Raw genomic sequence first — 23,539 nt, forward strand, 5'->3', positions numbered from 1 at the left:
AAGGCAAAATATGCAGTTCAGTACTGCGTCGTCGCTCCTGCCCCCGCCTTGCCCTTACACCTCCCTCCTTCATCACTCCCCTCCCCTTGGACCACCCTCACGCCCGCATTTCCTTCATCCACCCCGTATACCGAAATAAGATGAAGGATTTCTGACGCATCCTCCACTCCCACTCTACTAACCCCCCAATCCCTCCACTTTCAAACCCATTCCACAAACATTTCAAAATATAATCACATGAAGATAACATTGAACTCATGCTGATTAAACTAATTAAATATTATTCTTTTGCCTTTCTCATATAGAAAGGTTATGCAATTGCTCCAAAAACCGACTTTCTAACCGAGGCCCAAAGGGGCGAGTCTCATATAACATTCGACTCAGTTCGCCGAGATCGCAAAATATCTGTGTGTATGTATATATGTATGTATGTATGTGTGTGTGTATATGTGCGGATTTGTTAACAAAATGTCCACATCGGTTTCTCGGAGAAGGCTGAACCAATTTCTCAAACTAAGATTCAAATGAAAGATATTCCCATAGGTTGCTATTGAATTTCATTTTCAACTGACATCTTGTTCCGGATTACGAGTTGAAGAGTATGGTTACAAAACAAAATTTGTTGATTTGTCCGCATCGGTTTTTCGGAATTTTCTGAACCGATTTTGACAAACTTGATTTTAAATGAAAGGTCTATCAGCTGCTGTTGAATTTTGTATGGATCCGAGTTCTGGTTCCTGAATTACAGGGTGATACGCAGTGTTGCCACAATTAAATCTGTACCGGGAGTTGAAAAATCTTTTCTATCTGTACTCTTCTCTAGAAAAATCTGTACCGGATTCTGTACCCAAACAATAACAAAGTTGTTTTAAAAAAATCATTTTTCTTATACTGATTTTTTACTCGAGGAAACCAGACCAGAACTCGGAATCGGTTGTTTTATTTAAACTAGAGTTTTGCAAGAAAACAGTCAGAAATATGGATCAGATTGACTGGGTAATGTCAATATCAGCTCGCCGCCACTTTGTTTGTAACCTAATACCGCTGATAGAATAGCGGCGAGAAGCTGAGCATTACCATACATGACGATGCGAGAAACCTGCTTGCAGCAAATCAAATGGAGCATGCCAAAGTATACGTAGACACTTCGAGTAGATCCGCTCGGTTTTCACTCTGAAAGGGGGAAAAGGGATGATTCTGCTGGAAGCAGGTTTCTCGCACATCGCTTTCTAATGTCAGCTTCAGTTTATTTATTTATTTATTTATCAGTTCAAGTTCAGTCAGTTCCACTTCATCTTCTCGCCATCACTCTGTCAGCGGCCTAACTCTACGTTTACCTGCTATTTACTGGAATACATCACAGTGTTAAATTACATAACCTTGCTGTCATATAAAAAATCTGTACCAATCTGTACTTTTTCACAAAAATCTGTAATCTGTACCGTACAGAATCTGTACCAGAAACACTTCAAAAATCTGTACCATTCTAGATAAATCTGTACTTGTGGCATCACTGCCCCTGACTGCATTTGACGGTTCCCTTTGGCTGCATTTGACAGCTCCCCCTGGCCAGTGTTGCCACAATTAAATCTGTACCGGGAGTTGAAAAATCTTTTCTATCTGTACTCTTCTCTAGAAAAATCTGTACCGGATTCTGTACCCAAACAATAACAAAGTTGTTTTAAAAAAATCAATTTTCTTATACTGATTTTTTATTCGAGGAAACCAGACCAGAACTCGGAATCGGTTGTTTTATTTAAACTAGAGTTTTGCAAGAAAACAGTCAGAAATATGGATCAGATTGACTGGGTAATGTCAATATCAGCTCGCCGCCACTTTGTTTGTAACCTAATACCGCTGATAGAATAGCGGCGAGAAGCTGAGCATTACCATACATGACGATGCGAGAAACCTGCTTGCAGCAAATCAAATGGAGCATGCCAAAGTATACGTAGACACTTCGAGTAGATCCGCTCGGTTTTCACTCTGAAAGGGGGAAAAGGGATGATTTTGCTGGAAGCAGGTTTCTCGCACATCGCTTTCTAATGTCAGCTTCAGTTTATTTATTTATTTATTTATCAGTTCAAGTTCAGTCAGTTCCACTTCATCTTCTCGCCATCACTCTGTCAGCGGCCTAACTCTACGTTTACCTGCTATTTACTGGAATACATCACAGTGTTAAATTACATAACCTTGCTGTCATATAAAAAATCTGTACCAATCTGTACTTTTTCACAAAAATCTGTAATCTGTACCGTACAGAATCTGTACCAGAAACACTTCAAAAATCTGTACCATTCTAGATAAATCTGTACTTGTGGCATCACTGCCCCTGACTGCATTTGACGGTTCCCTTTGGCTGCATTTGACAGCTCCCCCTGGCCAGTGTTGCCACAATTAAATCTGTACCGGGAGTTGAAAAATCTTTTCTATCTGTACTCTTCTCTAGAAAAATCTGTACCGGATTCTGTACCCAAACAATAACAAAGTTGTTTTAAAAAAATCAATTTTCTTATACTGATTTTTTATTCGAGGAAACCAGACCAGAACTCGGAATCGGTTGTTTTATTTAAACTGGAGTTTTGTAAGAAAACAGTCAGAAATATGGATCAGATTGACTGGGTAATGTCAATATCAGCTCGCCGCCACTTTGTTTGTAACCTAATACCGCTGATAGAATAGCGGCGAGAAGCTGAGCATTACCATACATGACGATGCGAGAAACCTGCTTGCAGCAAATCAAATGGAGCATGCCAAAGTATACGTAGACACTTCGAGTAGATCCGCTCGGTTTTCACTCTGAAAGGGGGAAAAGGGATGATTTTGCTGGAAGCAGGTTTCTCGCACATCGCTTTCTAATGTCAGCTTCAGTTTATTTATTTATTTATCAGTTCAAGTTCAGTCAGTTCCACTTCATCTTCTCGCCATCACTCTGTCAGCGGCCTAACTCTACGTTTACCTGCTATTTACTGGAATACATCACAGTGTTAAATTACATAACCTTGCTGTCATATAAAAAATCTGTACCAATCTGTACTTTTTCACAAAAATCTGTAATCTGTACCGTACAGAATCTGTACCAGAAACACTTCAAAAATCTGTACCATTCTAGATAAATCTGTACTTGTGGCATCACTGGTGATACGTACAATCACACAGTGAATCCCGATTCTAACAAATTCTGCGATGAATGTAAAAAGGTGATTTTTTTTCCAAAATGTAAACACAACTGTTGAATTTGTAGATCTAGGTCACCGACAGTCATTTAAAGTCTCTTTGGCTACACTGGCCACCATCGACGGATCCGGAAGCATCCAAATTCAGAATAACGGTTATATTGGTTTCTCGAAAATGGCTAGAATGATTTGATCAACTTAGTCTTAAATGAAAGGTGTTGCGTCCCCGGAAACTGATATTAAATTCCATCTCCATCCGACTTCCGGCTCCGGAGTTACGGGTTGTGGAGTGCGATCACACAGAAAACTCCGATTCAAACCGATACCGCGATGAATGCAAAAAGGTGCTCTTATATATACTTACCAAGTGTAATAAGAATGAAAGACATTTCCATAATGTTATATTGTACGAACCAGCTATTAAATCATAGTTTGGAGAAATGAGAAAGGCACAATTGCACCGCTAGGTGGATTAAAACTAGAGTTACAATTTCTATTCGAAATAATCTAGCATTTTGTCGGATTATTGCTGTATAGACAATATTAGAGTAAAAAGTAGCAAACATAAATGGGGAAATAGTTCATCGTATAACCCAGAAGCGCATGGCTGAAAACTCAATGTATTTAGAAAAAGATCGAAATGTTTTTTTTAAATCGATTTTGTTTTTTGGTGTTGTTTTGTATTTACGTTTAAAGAGCAGTTTCTTTGTTTTTGAGGTGGGATTAACCACTAATGTGGCCAGAGGTGTCAAACTTATTGGTTTTTATATAGACATTACCGATATAGTCACACCTACCGGTGTACTGTAAATTCCAAAACGTAAGGTTAGTATTTTAATGGCCCACAAAGAGTTTCAACATTAATGTATGGATAAACATGGTCAGTGTGTGTAAATTAAAATGCAAAATACACGATTGCAATTTTCCACGTTGGCATTTATGCGACAACATGCACACATTGATTTTATTTCAAAATGGTTAAAACGATTCATACAAGACCGACACAATCGTCTATGTGAATGGCTTTTATTTTCCTTTCCACATTCGTATGTTGGTGTGAATCACGGTGCCGCGTCGAACGAATTTGCGAAGTTATTCTTCATAACAGGTCAGAGAGGAAATCTCACGGTGGTTTGCGGATGAAATATGTACACAGCAGCTGCACTGCAGACAGCAGAAAAGCAAGTTTGGAAGAAGGGTGCTGCTTCATTTTGTTTTTCATTTTTGCTTTTCTTGTTTGCATATGTTCTCCAGTAAAAAGATATACCAGCCATGTCTAACAACTTTTATTTTACCTACCTGAGTATCTTCTTGGTGTACGTATTTCAACCTTCCTGCTGCTATTGATCACAATCCGCGTTTTTGGGCTATGCCTTTTCCTTCTTACAAAAAATAACTTTCAAACCTATACAAACGAAGCAGTGTGGACCGTTCATAAATGCTGTCACGCAATAATTGCTCAACATTGACTTCCCCCTTTTACTAAGTCACAAATTGATACATTTTTACCACCACACTACGTCACGAATAACTCTATTTATTTTTTCTTCGACCAAATATGTTATGTTGCGATTAACATATTTCTCCTTCTCCATTTTCACAAAATATCGCCATCTACCATATTACCTCATTAGATAAATGTGTGACGTAATTTATGAATCGATCATATTAATGCGATGCAGGAACGACACCTCTTTGAACAGCAGTAAATTTACTAATACAAGTGCAGTCTGTGTCGATCATGACCGGTGGCTCTTTGGATGATTATGAACCATTCTGCAACTGACCTAACCATTTTTGTAGGTCACTCAAATCCTGAAAATATAAATCTACACGAGAATCTGTATAAAAAAGTAACATTTTTAACACCGGCCAAAGAAGCATCCCAGTTATCAATGAATCCCGTGCATATGAAATCAAATTATCTTAGCATTTTGATCGTTCCCTCTTTCTCCGGCGCTTTCTCTTTTGTACCCTGCATCTATATATTCGATCTCTTTCATTTCACATTTTGCTCTCGGTTTCAATTCCGAAGCAGCGCAGAGCTATGACCAACGGCCTGATCACTACAACTGATGTTGATACTGCTGGCTGATGCTACACTATGGCGGAGTATATCCCAAATGTTTGCCCGTTTGCATACACAAGCCAAGCACGAAGTGAGCGAATGAGTACGGAAAGGAGAAAACAAGGTATACGTACCGAGAGGCAAAATGAGGAAAAAATAACAGAATGAACGAATTGTTTTCCCACGGCACACGATTCGCCAGTCAAAGCAGGCCTGTGCTTACAAGCTTCGCGGGGCAAATAAAAGAAAAAGAACATAAAACAGCTATGAAAAAACGGCGACTTCAGCAGTACATTGCTGCGAGGTATATTTCTAGAGAAAATTTTCAGTAGGACGTAAGTAACAATGAGAGATTCTCTTTGGGGTCTTTCTCTTCTGTTCATTACTCGGCCATTTCAGCATTTACTACTCTACTCTTTACATAATATTCTAGTAAAAACCGTTGGCTTTCGATATGTACTGGAAAATTAGTGCAAAGTGTTGTAATGACGTCGTGATAAACGAAAGAGAAAGTAAACAAAGAGAGGCTCTCAATGTTACTTACGTCCTATTGAAAATTTTCTCTAGATTTGTATTAAACGCACGAATTAATATAATTAAATAAATTTTGCATATTCTACGGCTTCTCCTTTTTGCTCATACGGTAAGTGTTACACAGTGCCGTTCCATTCCACGTAATAAGTTGGATTGATATTTTGTTTGTGGAATGGGTCTATCGATAGATATGTATTTATGTGCTCATGGTCATATATTTGTTCCGTGTTATATGGGATTCCCTATCTGCATGGGGCTGACTGACAAGTGTATAGAGATATGCACTTCAATGAAATTATGACGAATCTACAATGTGCTAACAAACAGCGCGTAATGTAAGTTTTTACGGCAATCGGTTAAGCCATAAATCACACACACACACACACACATATATATATATATATATATATATATATATATATATATATATATATATATATATATATATATATATATATATATATATATATATATATATATATATATATATATATATATATATATATATATATATATATATATGTGGAAACATTCGTGTTGTACACAATAAGTCTTTGAAAAATGTGCAGTAGATATTTTTTTCGTATCAATTGACATCACATTTGACTTTATTTCCAAGCATGGGAGTCATATTAACCCTCAAAGGCGCAAATCATTTTTTTTTTAATTTTGTTAAAATTGTCTCGTAGATTCAACACATTACTGTGATAATTTTGTGATGTTTTTGCAAAGTTGTTGTGAAACAGCGTTATACATTTAAGGGTTAACTATATTTTACACTATACGTGTCGTAATTAATAATTACAATAAGTATTTATGTATAATATAACTGATAATAGTGTAACTAGTGTTTAATGGAACCAATTTTTATAGTAAGACCCAGAGCCTGTGCACTTTAAGCGTCAAGTACAGAGGAATTCGCTACACTGCATAATAAGACTAGTTATGGAGAAAATTTTCAATAGAACCTTACGAACATTGCGAGCTTCTTTCTTTTTCGATTATTACGAGGTCACTACAAAACTAAATCTTCAGGTCATATCGAAAGCTCGTATTTAGGAGTACAATACTGATAGCTCCCAAATAGTTTGTACATAAGGCTTTTTATTTTTATGAGCGCAACATTCATTTGAATTCACACATAAATGACGATCATAATCTATAACAATAAATCAAGAAGTTAACATGATTTTGAAAAACAAAAACTATGGCGTAAAGTAGCCCCCTTGTGTGGGCGACTTTGCGCCAATTTTTAGTTCTTTACATCCCATGTTCAATCTCGATTTACCAAAAGTTCTTTTCACTGACTTTGGAGGTACTTCTGCTATATGTAAAACATCAATCAGTTCCAAATTTGAAGTTGCGTGATCGTAGTTTTTGAGTGTAATATACAAAACGTTCTATTTTTGACGTAAAGTAACTCCAGATGACGGTATTAAAGTTTGTGCACGGGTAGTGAAACCACTCACGTAAGCCACTGTTCTGGCATGTATGTATGAATAGCATGTAATGTCAAAGTAATCATATGGTCGGTGTGTTTTAACTCTGGTAAAAGTCGAATGTAGCTGAAGAAATTCTTTATCCAGCGCTATAATTATCTCATTTTTAGGATTTTGCGACTTAGTCCGGTCTGACTTAACACCGACCATATGTAAGGACCAAACAATATCGAACTAGTCCTAATAGCAACATACGTCGTTTAGTAATTATAATTTCCTCAAAAGAAAAATGATCAATACGAAAGAAAAATCGTGCAATTTTTCATGTTTTGCTACCTGTTTTTGTGATATGATTAAATTAATTGATTAACATTCAGATCGTTTATATTCCTTCTACCGATACATACTATCGGAAGATTGGTCGGCATTGGTTCCAAGCTATACTGGCAATTACTGCAGCTGGAGTCACAGCAGAAACAATAAGTTGAAAATCTGGTAGAACCGGAACTCGGCAAATGAGCTGCGATGCGGGAATTGTTCAGACTGATTTTTGTGCAGTCTGTTTTTACTTCAAGGATTTAGTTTATTGAAAATTCGATTTGCTTTTCGACTAATAAACAATTATTATTTAAATATATTCGCTAGAATTGTAATATCCTTGAGGAGAAAACTAAACCGAAAAGCGTCATGCTACAAAACGACTGATTCGATTCCTTTGGTATGCTGTAAAACCATTCCTTTATTCCTTTGTTTTTTTTTTATTTACCACCATTAAGCTATGGCATGAATCCTCTTCCGAATTTCATCCGTCGGATGTTGAAAAAGCACTGGAGCAGAGCTACCAGATGATTTTGTTGAAAATCTGTGTCCTTTAGCATGGCCATTTTGGCAGCGCCGGACTGAAAAAGTTTCCTTTTAGACTAAAAAAAACCTGTAAAATTTGAAGCCGATCCAAAAAAAAATAATGAACCCGAAAATGGATTGAAGTGAACCAAAGGCAATCTTATTGAAATTTTGCATTTTGTCGCTATTTTCTTATATAAACTATTTGAAAACCACTAAAATTAATATGAAATTGCATTTATCATATTTTTATTGCTGCAAGAAATTAACCCTTAAATGCATGAATTCCATTTTTCTTTGGTACTCATTTTTCGTGATGAATAGGATATATACCTCTTGTAAGAGATATTTAGCACAATATTCGGTATGTTGCCTAATGGCAACAGTATGCATTTAAGGGTTAATTACAAAATTTAAATTTCGCGCTGAGTCGATCATTCCTAACCAGGGGGTGGCATCCGTATGTTGATGTACAGACGTTGACAGTAGTCAACATATGGTGGGCCTAGCAACTTCTAGGCCCATGGCTCCCATGCTCTTGCCTCGGGTTGTTTTGATTTTAACAAAGAGATTTCTCCGTTTTTTAAAATAAACACATTGAGCTTCGTATAACTTCTTTGTTACACTCGACAACCAATACTCAAATGATACAGAATCACACAAGATTGTATGACATTTACATTTCGAATGTGACACTTCGATTTCTGTACACCATTGTAACCAACTTTACGCAATTAGGTTAGAATCAGCTCCTTGCAAGGGGCCATTTTTCAGACCATTGTTAATAAAAACGGCTCCAGAAAGGGTCCGACAAAAACGTTATCGATTCAATTTAAAAAATTCTGTTTGGATCTGTATTGTGTAATGAAATTCTGTATTAAATCTGTATTCCGTGTCAGGCCTGTACTGCCTATAACAGCATAAGAGTCCCATGTTGAAAAACAGCAAGCCGAGAAAAACGCTGTTCAAGATTGTCCCATCCATTGAGCCAAATGGATGGGACAACCATGTTTTGGTTTTTTTTTTTTGATATTTCCTGAACAAACCCGGTAATCTTATTTGTGCAGTGTGATTCAGTGGTGATACAGAATATAATCCAACGGATAACTCATTTTCGACAAAAATCCACATGGGACTCTTTTGCGTTTATGGGCAGTGTATCTCTGAGCTTAAAAATATGTGTAATACAGATAAATCTGTATAAATGGCAGCTCTGCACTGGAGTCACAGTGATCGTGCACAAAAAGAAAGTGTCTGCAGCCGCCAGCTATTGGCGACAGTATTGTTGACGCTGGTAACTGCGACACTATAAAAATGCGTACATGCTGTGCCTCACCATCTGGCTGCCGTCAGATCGCCTGCATGATGATCCAAGAAAACGGTTTAACTTTGCTGATAAATAAATGTACCAATGGAACTTTCGCCGGCATATATACGCCAAAAGATAGCACAGAAACAAGTATACTGTTTATATTTGTAACCTGTTCTTGAAACCGTAAAAAGAAGCTATGTCACAAAAGTTGTGATCGATCGCATCCGACAGTTTAATTTATGGTTTGTATCATACGGGTATGCAATTTTTGAAATACTAAGCAGAAATTTATACAAACGACTGCAATATTTATTTCTCTTTTGGTAATTATCGAGAGATCTGTAATTTGGCTGTGCCATTTTCCCAGGTTGTCTGAAGATACAATAGGTATTTCTTGAATCCTCGTGAATATTGTTGCTCAATATCCAAAACAAATCGATAAATGCAATGTTCAATTGTTAACCCAGTCGATGTCCACTATGCGAGTGTGAGTTATCAAATACGCTATGCCACCTCCCGGTAATAAATTTCAGCCTGTGTTTTTGAACAGAAGCATCACCAGTATATTCCGTTTGCTGCTTTCTGACAGTTCAGAGAGCTTTTTATTGAAAAACACCGGGGCAGAAGATAGCACTGGTTTTGCACTTTCTAGCAGAAGTGGGAATGAAACACGCCTAGTGGCCTCTTCTGCTAGAAAATGCAACACCAGTGCAATCCACTGCCCCAGGGGTTTTCAATTGGGATTTTCGATTGATTGACACCGGTGTAGTGGAGTGCACTGGTTTTGCACTTTCTAGCAGAAGTGTCAATGGAACATACCCAGTTTTCTGCACTTCTGCTAGAAAGTGCAAAAACGGTGCAGTTTCATTGCACTCCACTACACCGGTGTCAATCAATCGAAAACCCCAAATGAAAAACTCCATCAGACGACGTCATCTTGCAATGTTCAATGGCGAGTTTTGTTTTGCCGCGATTTGAGTTTCGAAACTATTGTTTTGATGATAATTTTATATAGACATCAATTTATCTTGCGGGCTCGAGCAGCGCGCCAAATATTCATTCTTTTTTCTCCTTCGAACCGCAACGATTTACTGCAAATATCCTGCTACCAAAAGCACCCAGTGTTACAATGTTCCGAATGTGGGAAGACATGAAAAGCAACACGTAAAAGAATTTAATTAAATAAATTTTAACTTATAGTTTTGTTTTATTTATTTCTTGGAAATTGTATCCCAATTAAAACTGTGTTATAAGTAGTCTGTTTCTTACAATCGTCTTGCTGGGTGTTAAGGCCATAAGTCAAGTACATCATCTTGTCTCCGTTTTGTGTCGTGCTTAATGCATGGCGATACTGGAACCAAGTATTTCACATGACTGAAATCTGCGATGTTTCTTTTCAACTACATAAACTACCTTTAGTGAGTCTATTTCTGGTAGATAAACTATGGTAACATTGAAACTAATCGAGACATTCTGCTTCTTTCATTTTCAGATCGAATGCTCCGGACTGTTTGAGCTCAAGTTGAAATACTTCAGTAATGAACGAGGAGTTGATAACGACGGTACTTGTTGTTCTGGGCAATCTGATTTGAATGGTGTCTGTATCGGAACGTGCAAAACCCGATTTCGGGCCTGTTTGAAACATTACCAGGCGAAAATTGATACCTCGTCACCATGCACGTTTGGAGACTTCACCACCCCGATGTTTGAAGGAAATTCGCTCAATCTGACAGAGAAAGTAATGCAAGAAGGGTTCGAAAATCCAATACGTTTTCCATTTGAGTTTGGGTGGCCGGTAAGTTTAATGATAGCATTATTTAACTATTTAACTGAGAAATACGCGATTGAAAATGAAAATTGTATCAGCAATCTCGAGGAAAACGGTGCAACAAATAAAGCTTTTTACATTTCTTATAAAAGAAATGTATAGAATTCCCTCAAACTTTCAAGATTTTTTCCGAGGCCCGGAGGGCCGAGTCTTATATGCCATTCGACTCAGCTCGACGATTTGGGACAATGTCTGTGTGTGTCTGTGTGTGTGTATGTAACGGACAAACTCATTCGTGTTTCTCAGCAATGGCTGAACCTATCTTATCCAAACCAATTTTAAATGAAAGAACTATCAAACAGTAAGAATACTATTAATTTGTTTTTGATTCCAAGATATGAATGTTTGAATGTGTAAAAATGGCGTTTTTAAATTATCTGCCGAAAGTGACAACATAGATTAATGTATTTATGTATTTTTAAGCAGCTTATACGAATATCTTTCGAACAAGCTATAGCTTGTTGAAATCGGACTATTATCAAAAGAGATATTTAACACTGAATGCGGACGAAAGATTTTTATCATTTCCCATTGCCAGAAATATGACCAAAAACATGTAATCTATTATTAACGCCAAAACGGCTTATTTCAGGTCAATAGTATCTTCGGAGAATATAATGGAGGCAATATGCCCTTTCTTTTGGTATTGTGCTTTTGCTGATTTATCCTCCTATGAGTGAGATATTTCCACACATTTTCTTGGAAGTGATTATATCGAAATGATGCCTTCAGCAAATTTGTAGCTCTTACTTTTGCGAATAACTTTACTGAAGACTTCAAATATCTATTTTGAATACTTTAAAAGTTATGGCTTGTTGTTTGTGGATTACCTTTTGTCGCCTATTTATTGTTCAATATAGTAATAATCCATTGAAATAAGCCAAACAGTATTGCGATAAAACGAATTTTGTATTTCATTTTTCTATCTACAACCGCTAGAAATAATCACCGAACACTTCCAAGTTGTCTGGAAGGAACTTGATAACTTATCAGTGCAAAAATGTTCATTTGTACGAACCTTCACCCTGTGCTTGGGTGATGAGCCTAATGGGCGCGTACTCTTGCTTGGTCGATAAGAGTGGGAGATCCGAGCGGGTGCTGGTTCATTGACCTCTGAATCTCATGACTAATAATCATTCGATCGAGTGTTTTGGAGGGCGGCTGATATGGATGTTTCTACTTTCAAATGGGGGAACATGCTGGTTCGGTTGTTCGGGGACTCATTTGATGTTGAGCATAGTGATCGAGTCATTCGATTCGGATCGATGGACTGTCATCTATAAGAGATGATCAGACTGAAGGTGGGTGTTTTTATCTCTTAAATCGCTCTGTCGCTCTGGCTCGTGAAGATGGCGAGTAACACTCGTTTATAAGTTATTTTCAGAAACAGAGATGACAATCTCTTATGGATGGAACCTTCTCTTAAACATACTGTTCAGCCACTAGTTAATGCTCAACTAGATCAACTTAATAAACTGAAACACGTAGTTTTTGAAGAAATCCAATCCACGTGAACCACATCACCAAACACCTAAAAGTAGTTTAGATGCATGTAATATCTATTTCTGTGTTATCTATTATCTTATCTATTCTATTATCTATTAATATCTATTTCTTTATCCCTCTCGCAGGAGGATTGACGGTATCGTAAACATCATCAGGCCACAATAGACTAAATAGAATTATCTAAATATAAGGACCCTTCGCTCTTTTTGGTTTCTATTTGCACCAAGTGCTACTACTAGAGGTTAATTAATTCTTATGTCAATAATCCACCAATCATTATAACGCAAGATTTTATTTATATTAGAAGCCCGCTTCAAGATGTTGATTACAATACGCCTCGATAGTGGTGTATCGAGGAGGCCGGGAGGGCTGATAGGAGCCTTTTTTCTGTTCTTTATCTTTCTTCTATTCACCCGCTCATAAACAACAATCAACTAGTAACAAATAGATAATTGAGAAAGGATGTGCTATGTGTGGTGGTTGGGTATTCAAGTATTAGTAGTGTTTGAAGTACTAATGTATGTCTTTCATGTTATGATCATAACTTTAGCTGTAACTTGTACCTGTTTTATCTATTGCGTCTCTCATATATTGTCTTTTATCTCTTCTTTTCGAATCCTATACTGCCATTCTACTCTCGCCTTCAGCTGGGTCAGCAAAGATGGTGATAGCCAACATCTTAACACTAACACATTCTCAAACGCGGTCTCAAGCGGAAACCTACAAAAATTCCCCCGCGCGCGTAATTACGAATCGGTCACGTCCGGAGGTCTACCCTTGATCCTAGAAGCCTGGGTCCATGCCTTCAGCTGGACCAATTGGGCAAATACGCTCATACCTATTCGGCGGCACGTCTCATGGCGACATAACCGGGAAGCTTATCGATATAAGGGATCCCACTCTCTGCCAGAATTCTGGCCGCACACCGAAAATTTAATATCAGACTCACGGTTCGCGCGACCATTCAAGAACACACAACACACGCAAATATGTTAGAAAATCACGTTAGCGTACAAACGTTAGAACCCCTCGCGATTTTCTAAACAACCTACGCCCACCAACTCGCAATCATGATTATACCCCGGTGATAAGGTTAACGTATCAGCGCTCATAAACTTACCAACGTGATCTCAAGCGTTAATCTACAAACTCCCGCGTTCGCGCCATCATGAATCGGAATCGTCCGGAAGTCTCTATCCTCGGTACCAACAGTCTAGGTCCATGTTAATTTAAAAAAAAATAAATAAAATTGAAGAATTAAAAAAAAATTGCTCCCATATCCACTAGACAAAACGTTCCATGGTTACATGACCGGGAACTCTAGTGATATGGGATAACTCACTCCCTGTCAGAATGTGATCCGTACACCAAACTAAATATCAGAATGACGGTCCGCGAATATATGAATGGCCGCAGGGTTTCAAAATCGAATTTATACACGCGAAGTCACATACAAGCGAGCACACGCGACAAACACGTCAACATACGAACGCTTAAGCCCTTCGCGATCATCTACGCACACCTATGCCCGCTATCGCGCAAACTTGATAACACTCCGGTAATAATGTGAACGTTTTAGTACTTACGAAGTTACGAACGCGAATCCGCAAACGCGCGCGATCATGAATCGGTAACGTCCGGAAATCTTTAGCCTTCATTCTAGTAATTTAGGTCCATACATTCAGTTGGACCAATAAAAAAATAAAGCTCATATCCACTAGACCACACGCTCTACGGCGACGTCGCCGGGAACTCGTGGTATGGAAGATCTCACTTTCATTTAGCATCTGAGCCGTACACCAAATATAACGTATTAGATTCACAGTCCGCGCACGATTATCCAAAGAACACACGCGAATATGCGAAATGCACACGGTTATAAAATAGATTTTATATACGCGAGGTTACATACACGTTAGCACACGGAGAACAATTTTTCCTCCAAATATGGCAGTCTATCACCCCCCGAGAGATTCTTAACCATGAACCAAACACCCTGTATATATATATATATATATATATATATATATATATATATATATATATATATATATATATATATATATATATATATATATATATATATATATATATATATATATATATATATATATATATATATATATATATATATATAATATATATATATATATATATATATATATATATATATATATATATATATATATATATATATATATATTATATATATATATATATATATATATATATATATATATATATATATATATATATATATATATATATTATATATATATATATATATAATATATATATATATATATATATATATATATATATATATATATATATATATATATAATATATATATATATATATATATATATATATATATATATATATAATATATATATATATATATATATATATATATATATATATATATATATATATATATATATATATATATATATATATATATATATATATATATATATATATATATATATATATATATATATATATATATATATATATATATATATATATTAGTATACTTTCGACTGTTAATGTGACAATTTATGATTTAGAGATCGGCGTTTCAGTCAATAAAAATCAAGAACACTCGTTGTTCTCTTTCTCCAACGTTTCGGTCCTTATTTTCAAGGAATCTGTAATGTTTTATTATGTCATTTTTTACCCCAATTTTAAAAATTTTAAAACAATTCTAAACTTTACCGAGAATTTTTGTGTGTTCTGTTGTCGTTTTGTTCATGCTAAACAATATAGCTGTCATACTATCCTGAATTTAGAGTGAAGCGGAACATTAGATAAAATGGCAATTATATTCGTGCTAATTTTATCGTGCACTTACATTTATCCGTATGGCTGTTAAACGCACTTGTCGCAATAAACGTTTAAATCAGACACTTTGAATTAGGCCACGATTGGCGTCACTGCACTATTTTATCAAGATGTCCGTTCACTCTCATTCTGTGTCTGTGCCTGTCGTGTTGCTATTTGGTGTAGTTAGTGTGTGTGATCTCGCTAATATGTCTAATCTCTGTTTGTTTTGATTCTGGTTTAGAGTTTTTTTCCAACGTATGTAGCAGCCCGGCATACACTGCATGCAAGTTGTCCGTGTCTGTACGTTTGTTCACCGTGTTGTGTGTGTTGTTAATGTGACAACTTTCCAGTATAGGCAGGCTGGTTGACTTGTATGTTCTGTCGATGATTCTAGCTGTGTCCAGTTGGAAATTGTGATCCATAGCTGCGGTATGATCAACGAGTGCTGTCTTCTCCCGAATGCTAATAACGGCTGCATCAGCATTTGTGTATCCAGCTTCTTTGAGTGTGTGTAGTTTTTTGAAATTTGATCTGTGTCCCGAAATTCGTGTTTTTAGTTTTGTTTTGGTCATTCCTATATAGCATGCTTCGCATCCTTCACAGTCAATCCTATAAACAACGTTGCTTTGCTCACCGGGTGCTGTTTTCTCCTTTACCGGTGGCAATATAGAACCGATTGTTTTTTGGTGTTTGAAAGCTATGTGTATGCTAGGATTTTCTTTGCGCAGTATGTTGGCTAGCTGTTGTGTTAGGCCGTTTATGTTTGTGAGTGAGTGGAATGTTTTACTGTTGTCTTCTGCATCACTCACCTCCATAGCTGTATTATGTTGTGTTTTCTCACCAACGCGGTTTATTATTCGGCTCACCAATTTTTTAGGATAGTCATTCATGAGCAGATGGTTTCTGATGATGTTGTTGGATTCTTCGGGGGTACCAGTAGACGAAAATAGTGTTACCCTTTTGGCGAAGTTCAGCGCAACATTAATTTTGTTATGCATCGGGTGAAACGAATGGAACTTGAGTAATCGGCCAGAAGCAATCGGTTTCATGTACCATTTCGTTTTTATGGTTTGGTCTGCCTGCCGTATCAGAGTCATATCAAGAAAAGGTAAGCAGTTATTCTGCTTGATTTCTGATGTGAACTGGATATTACTGTGTTGGTCATTAAAGATTTGTTTGATGTTTTCGACCTGGTCCTTCGGCAAAGACAAGAAGAGATCATCAACATACTTTCTGAGGTATGGAATTGGTATGTTTATTGAACGTATGACTTGGTCCAACAGATCTTCAAGCACAATATCTGCAATGATTGGTGATAGAGGATTTCCCATTGCTGTGCCAAATTTTTGTTTGTAGTGGCATCCATCGAAGTAGGAATAGCTGCAGTCAATACAAAACTCGCAGGTTTCAACAGTAGTTATATATATATATATATATATATATATATATATATATATATATATATATATATATATATATATATATATATATATTATATATATATATATATATATATATATATATATATATATATATATATATATATATATATATATATATATATATATATATATATATATATATATATATATAATATATATAATATATATATATATATTATATATATATATATTATATATATATATATATATATATATATATATATATATATATATATATATATATATATATATATATATATATATATATATATATATATATATATATATATATATATATATATATATATATATATATATGTATATATATATATATATATATATATATATATACATAATTATTTTGGCATTTAATTCAAAACGATTCATATGCTTCAATCTAATTGGTATTTAAGAACAAATTGTGGCATATTGGCATAAAAGTGCAAAAAGTAAACACTCCTATAATGCAGGGTTCCGAGACTTAACCAACGCATCCAAGTTAGGAGCATGTTCAAAACCCCAACTGAAAAGTAACAAGATTTGTTTTCGCCTGGTGTGGTCAAGCTTGCGTTTCCTCAAACAACAGTGCCCCTCTCTCATATTTTTCGTTGTATGCAGTCGTTTGCTTTGATGGAAAGAAACATCTGCTATTTGTGCTTTCCGTCATAACAAACAACGATATAGCATGACGCGGTGGTTCCTTTTAGGTGTGCGTGCGTGTTCCGTTCCGTGTTCGTACATACTAGAGAGCGCTGAAGGGTAGACTGGTTACATTGCCTCCGAAAAGTATTCGGCTGTATTAGAATGCGGGCTTATTGAATGTACTTCCTTTCCTTCGCAGAACGTGTCATTGAACGTAGCTTAACAATAATCGTCAAAATAGCTTCAAATACTTGTCATAGGTATAGAAATGAGATAAAAATGCATTGTGGTTGTACACTGAGCAGAAATCTGTCTTTTAAGAGGTAACATACATTTTTATTTTTCAAGAACCCGATTTTTTTATTACTTTATCTAAAAGTACAGTCCTTGAGAATATTTCCTTAAAGAGATCCGAAAATAAATCGAAAGTTACAGTGCTTCTACCAAGAGCAGTGATAACTTGAAATTTTTAACTCGATGAACTCGAAATGTCGTTTTTCTAAAAATTGTTTTTCCGTGTTCACGATTGCCGAAAAACCACTCAACCGATTTTCTTAATTTTTTTTTCAATTTATTGTTATTAATTCTTCTCGTACCTTAACAATTCTTTTTATGCATACATTTTTGTTTTGTAGATGAGTATTTTTAATACAATTTAATACAATTTTTAGAGCTTAAAACAACGATTTTTTGGGAAAAACGTCCCCGAATGCAGGAAAAAAAATATTATTTATTCAGCTAATTGTTAAAGTACGATGTACTCATATACTAATGAATTTTTTTGATTTTTGGAATTTTAGTTGATCATTAGTCTTCAATCGTGATCACCGCAAACCTCTTAAATAAAAAAGGGTTTCGGGGAAAACGCCATAACTCCGCGAATTATCAATACATTTATATAACCTTATGCTTATTTTTTTCACTGAAAAATTCACTACCAAAATATCATAAGTTTGATGTAATAAAATCGTCGCTTTATGCCTTTACGTAAATTCACTTTCTTGGTATTTTCCTTACAAAAAGCTGTGTAACCCCTAATTTTCTTTGCAAAAAGTTCCTTTATAATTCTTCTTTCCCATTTATTTTCGTTTACCCATGCTCTATAGCACAAGGAAAGATTAAAGTATTTATAACCATAATCACAATACCTTCTCCATAAAGATCCAAACAGAAAACGTTATGTTATGTTATGCTTGATTGACTCTAGCATTTGACAATTGACTCTGCTCAGTGTCTCCGCCTAACTATGAATATAGGAGCTATAACTCAGTCTGACCGTTATAATAAGCTACATGCGTTAGTCGTGTAACCTTTTTTTCTTGATGATGCTCCTTTACCGCGTTTTACTGTTTCTTTTTGCTTTGTTTCGTCATTGTTTTGCCATTTTACAATGTTTAGTTCCACCTCTATACTACTGTTGTCTTGTTGTACAATTATTATACAGATGTAGACACGCGCCACCATTAAGATAGACATTATTGTTTGATCGCATTAAAAATAAGTTATCATCTCATTGAGAACATACTGATTACACGTGGTAGTACAGACTACGTTTTTGTTGTTGATACTAGTCTTTTTGTACACTGTCTGAACCTCCAACGGAGACAAAAGAAGAACGACAATCCAATGTACCAATCCAATCCATATAAAATATGCATTTGATGCTGGATATAAATTTGCTACGTCCTCTTCTAGTATGGGAAGATGGGGTTCCAAATCATTGAAAATTACCTTTTCAAAAATAATCGGGGCAAAATGCACCACAACATCGGGGCATAATGCACTACAACAACGGGGCAGCATGCACCGCAACAATGGGGCAGAATGCTCGGTGAACAAGCAAGTAGTTTTGTTTTCTAACAGGATTTCGCAAAAGTGTGCCATTAACCTTAGGTTATGCAATTAGCATGTTTTCAAAACAATTTTTCTATTTTCGATTAAAAATCAGCTAAATCAAAGAAGAGGGCATTTTGCCCCCGATGGAGAAGAGATATAAATTTACCAAAAAGTGAACTATTTAGTAGATTTTCCATATATACACGGAAAACCGATTCATCACAATTTCAACTAAAATTAGTTGAGTTTTTGGTTTCGTCTAGTTAATATTTGGGCGAACTAAGTTTTTGTTGAAAACAATAATCCAACGCTGTTGGTTTGATGCTGTCAGTTTCAGTCTGGACACGAACGTTTCAACCTAGCACAAAACTTAAAAAGGCCTACCTGAGATAAAGCTTAAAACGCTTGTTTTAGTCCAGACACAATTGCATATGCCGTTACACTACCTTTTCAGCCAAGACACAAACGACTGAAATTCAACTAATCTCATTGTTGAATTAAACTGCTTCATCGTAAAATACAACATAGGATATTTAAAACATTTTGTTTCACATACCGACGGATGAAGGTATGGAATTAAATTGTTGAAATACTGCGTATGCCAGTAATTCACACGTAGGGGAATTATGGTTAAAACCGACACCTTAAGCTTAACACTTTTTCTAAGTTGCCACAAAACCAATAAAATTATAATTTTTATGCACAATTCTTCTTCAGAAAATTCTTAACAAGACTTAATTTTTTCAGCGCTTCAAAAAATTAATTTCATTAAAAATTATTGGTTGTAAAACTTGGAAAACAAAGTGACTTTTTGTAGGCACTGCGGGTAAAACCGACACCCTATAGTGATAAGATCGACACCCCCTTTAATTTATTTTCTCTCCACTTTATTAAAATCTTTATCTTTATTAAAAATGAAATATATGCGTAATTAATAAAGTGTGAGTATGTATGATGCAAATATGTGCTTTTTATTGCTTCATCATGTAGTGAGGGGACGAAAGTTCGAAAGCGTAGTACTATAAAAAAGAGTATTTTATGCTATAGGATTATTTATTGATATGAGTATTTCCAAATAATCCTTGCGCACATCATTGCAACCTTCAGTGTCATTTTATTTCATAAGAGAAGATTTGCAAGCGTTCTACGTTCTGCTAATTGGATTTATTCACTTATAAGTGACACACACACTTCTTATGCTGATTTCGGTTTTAGATCAGAGTCGCTCTAGGTTCGCTGTAATATTTACAAAATCCATGCAAAAGTGACAGCTCAGTGCGAACCTAGAGTGGATCGGCTGTAAAAACGAAATCAGCATTAGTCAAACTATCTTTTTCAGATTCGATTTTTCGGACTCTGATCATCAACGATCTATTGGGGTATACATAATATCATTGTCTCATTGCGATAAAGTTCGTCTATGACAAACCAAAAGAACACTAGAAATACGGTTTGATGAGCTTTTTGCAGAAATAGTAAAAGCTTCGATAGAATCAGATAAGCAAAATTTTTTATTTTTAAAGAGACTTACAAGAAATAAACACAATAAAAGTATTTCTGCTAATACTATAGTGTTCTAATAGGTTAATTGAAGTGTCACAAAGATCCCCAGTATTTTGAAATGAATCGCAAGTATACACAACCATCTTAACAGCGTATCGGTTTTACCCTAACCATAGGGTGTCGGTTTTACCCCAACAGCGCACATTATTTTATGAAAGCAATTAAAAATATTGAATTTCTCAAACTCGTCTTCAATGCACCTAATTGATCATAGGAAAGGCCGATAATAATAGGTACTGAAAAATGGGGTGATTTGAAACGCTTTTGTTCGGTTAAAACCAGGGTTGTTAATGCGATACATTTTTCACGATAATTTATCGGCGTTACTCGTTAACGATAATGTATCGTCATCGGAAACTCCGTTAACGATAATGTATCGTCGCCTTCATCGTCATCGTCGATAATTGTATCGTCGCTTTCATCGTCATCGTCGGTTCATCGGTTATCGCGATACATTTTGCGTTACTTTCCCGTTTATTGCAGTTGAAGTTGATGCGGTTAACTTTCAATTGTTTAGAAATAAATACCTATTGAAGGACATGTTGTTGGCAGTTGAAAATCAATAGTTTTGGACATTTTCTATGCACAGCGGGGTCTGACGGTGCGTCAAAATGAAATTATTTCAAATTTTCGGGAAAATGTATTATGATGAAGGGAAAGTTGTTGGCAATTGAAAATCAATAATTTTGGACATTTCAATACGCAGAAGGGTCCGACGATGTGTCAAAATTGAATTTTTTCAACTTTTCTAGTAAGTTGGTGCACAGAAGAGTCCCAGGTGCACAGTGTTTCCAAGCGGCAAAAAGGTGACCAAAATTGTTTTGACCATGAAGAAAACAAATTTTGAGCTATTGTGCAATTAGTAATTTTTAGCACGCAAAAACATATATTGAAAAAACTAATAAACCACTATTATTAGGCCATTCACAAATTACACTAATTTAAGTCGTGTGGTGATTAACAGATTTTATTATAATTTCAATTTAAACCAGAAGATTTCGGATTTTAAAAAGGAGAATATACATACATATTTCCAACGTTTGATTTTCTTTTCTAGTTAGGAAGCATTTAGCCCCCTCCTCCGTTTCTTCTCTCCACTATGTCCCAAGATGCTTCATGCTTCCTTCTTTTACCCTTAAATATGTAGTGTAATTTATGTACGGCGTCATAATAGAGTTTTATTCCTTTTTTGAATACAGTGAAGACCCGTTTTTATCAGCCCCTTGGCGAATTATAGGCTGATAAAACGATGACATTGACAAAATCGGCACATATTTTTTCTGGTTCTGAAGAGACGAAGTCGAAATGCAAACACCTGGACTAACATTTTTTTTTCTTTCTTTTTAATAAACCGGAGCGGTAAAAAATTTTTCTTTAGTTCCTCGACAAAGCCTCATAACCCGTTCTGATCATTTAGTAAAAATTTCCCTTAAGGAGGTCTTACAGTACAGTATTATTATTTTTGTATATTTTGCATCTCTAAGATAAGAAAAATATGCTAAAGAAGGAATTTACTCGAATTTGACTTGAACGTAAACTAGAGCCCACCAAACGATTTTGATAGTGTTTGTTTTACAGATTCGTATTGGTATTCGTCTGCGGAAATTTGCGGCTTCCGCACCAAAATATTGCTTTTTGGGCATTAAAAATTAAAAATTTGGACATTAAAAATTCTGTATTTTCTTATGCTGAACAACATCTTGGCACATTTTGAAATTCTACAAAATTACCAGGAAAAGTATTCTGAAAAAAGCAATTTTCAGGGTATATCAAAGAAATCTCCACAAATGTAAATTACAATCGATAGATAGACACATATTCTCTTCAGCGAAGTTAATACTTAAGATATTCTCAACAACTTTACCAAAGAATTTTTTTTAATTTTCATAAACATAAGCAAAAAACTTTCTTCTCAGCTTTAGAGGGATTAATCACCCAACTAATACTTTTTAAATGCAAAAAAATATAAATAAACTTTGCTGAAGACACTATAACTAAAAATGTTTTTCGTGGTTCAAAGAATTTCTTTCACTTTTTGCCAATTTGGATCCTCGTGTGAATTGAAAATGTCCAAAACTATCGATTTTCAACTGCCAACAACCTGCCCTTCAATATAAAAAGTTCGCGAAAAGTTGAAAAAAAATTCTATTTTGATGCACCGACGGTACATTGAAAATACCCAAAACTATTGATTTTCACTTACCAATAACTTCTTCAATATAACAAACTTTCCTCAAAAGTTGAAAAAATTCATTTTGACACATCGTCGAACCCCCTGTGTATTGAAAATGTACAAAACTATTGATTGTCAACTGCCAATAACTTGCCCTTCAATATAAAACTCTCCCGAAAAGTTGACAAAAAATTCCATTTTGACACATCGTCGGACCCCCCCCCCCCTGTGCATAGAAAATGTCCAAAACTATTGATTTTCAACTGCCAACAACATGTCCTTCAATAGTTATTTATTTCTAAACAATTGAAAGTTAACCGCATCAACTTCAACCCCAATAAACGGGAA

The 23,539-nt window shown here is 35.5% G+C and overlaps 1 protein-coding gene across 2 annotated transcripts in view; it reads left to right on the plus strand.

Moving 5' to 3' along the window:
- LOC131687075 (neurogenic locus protein delta) overlaps positions 1–23,539 on the plus strand; it is a 419,636-nt gene that overhangs the window by 177,418 nt on the left and 218,679 nt on the right. For both annotated transcript variants that reach the window (XM_058971118.1, XM_058971117.1), the window contains exon 2: positions 10,865–11,167. In XM_058971118.1, coding sequence (XP_058827101.1) covers positions 10,865–11,167 — 303 coding nt within the window. The remainder of the gene's footprint in view (positions 1–10,864; positions 11,168–23,539) is intronic.

Source organism: Topomyia yanbarensis, chromosome 3 (genome assembly GCF_030247195.1).
Source record: "Topomyia yanbarensis strain Yona2022 chromosome 3, ASM3024719v1, whole genome shotgun sequence".
NCBI classification, from domain to species: Eukaryota; Metazoa; Arthropoda; class Insecta; order Diptera; family Culicidae; genus Topomyia; species Topomyia yanbarensis.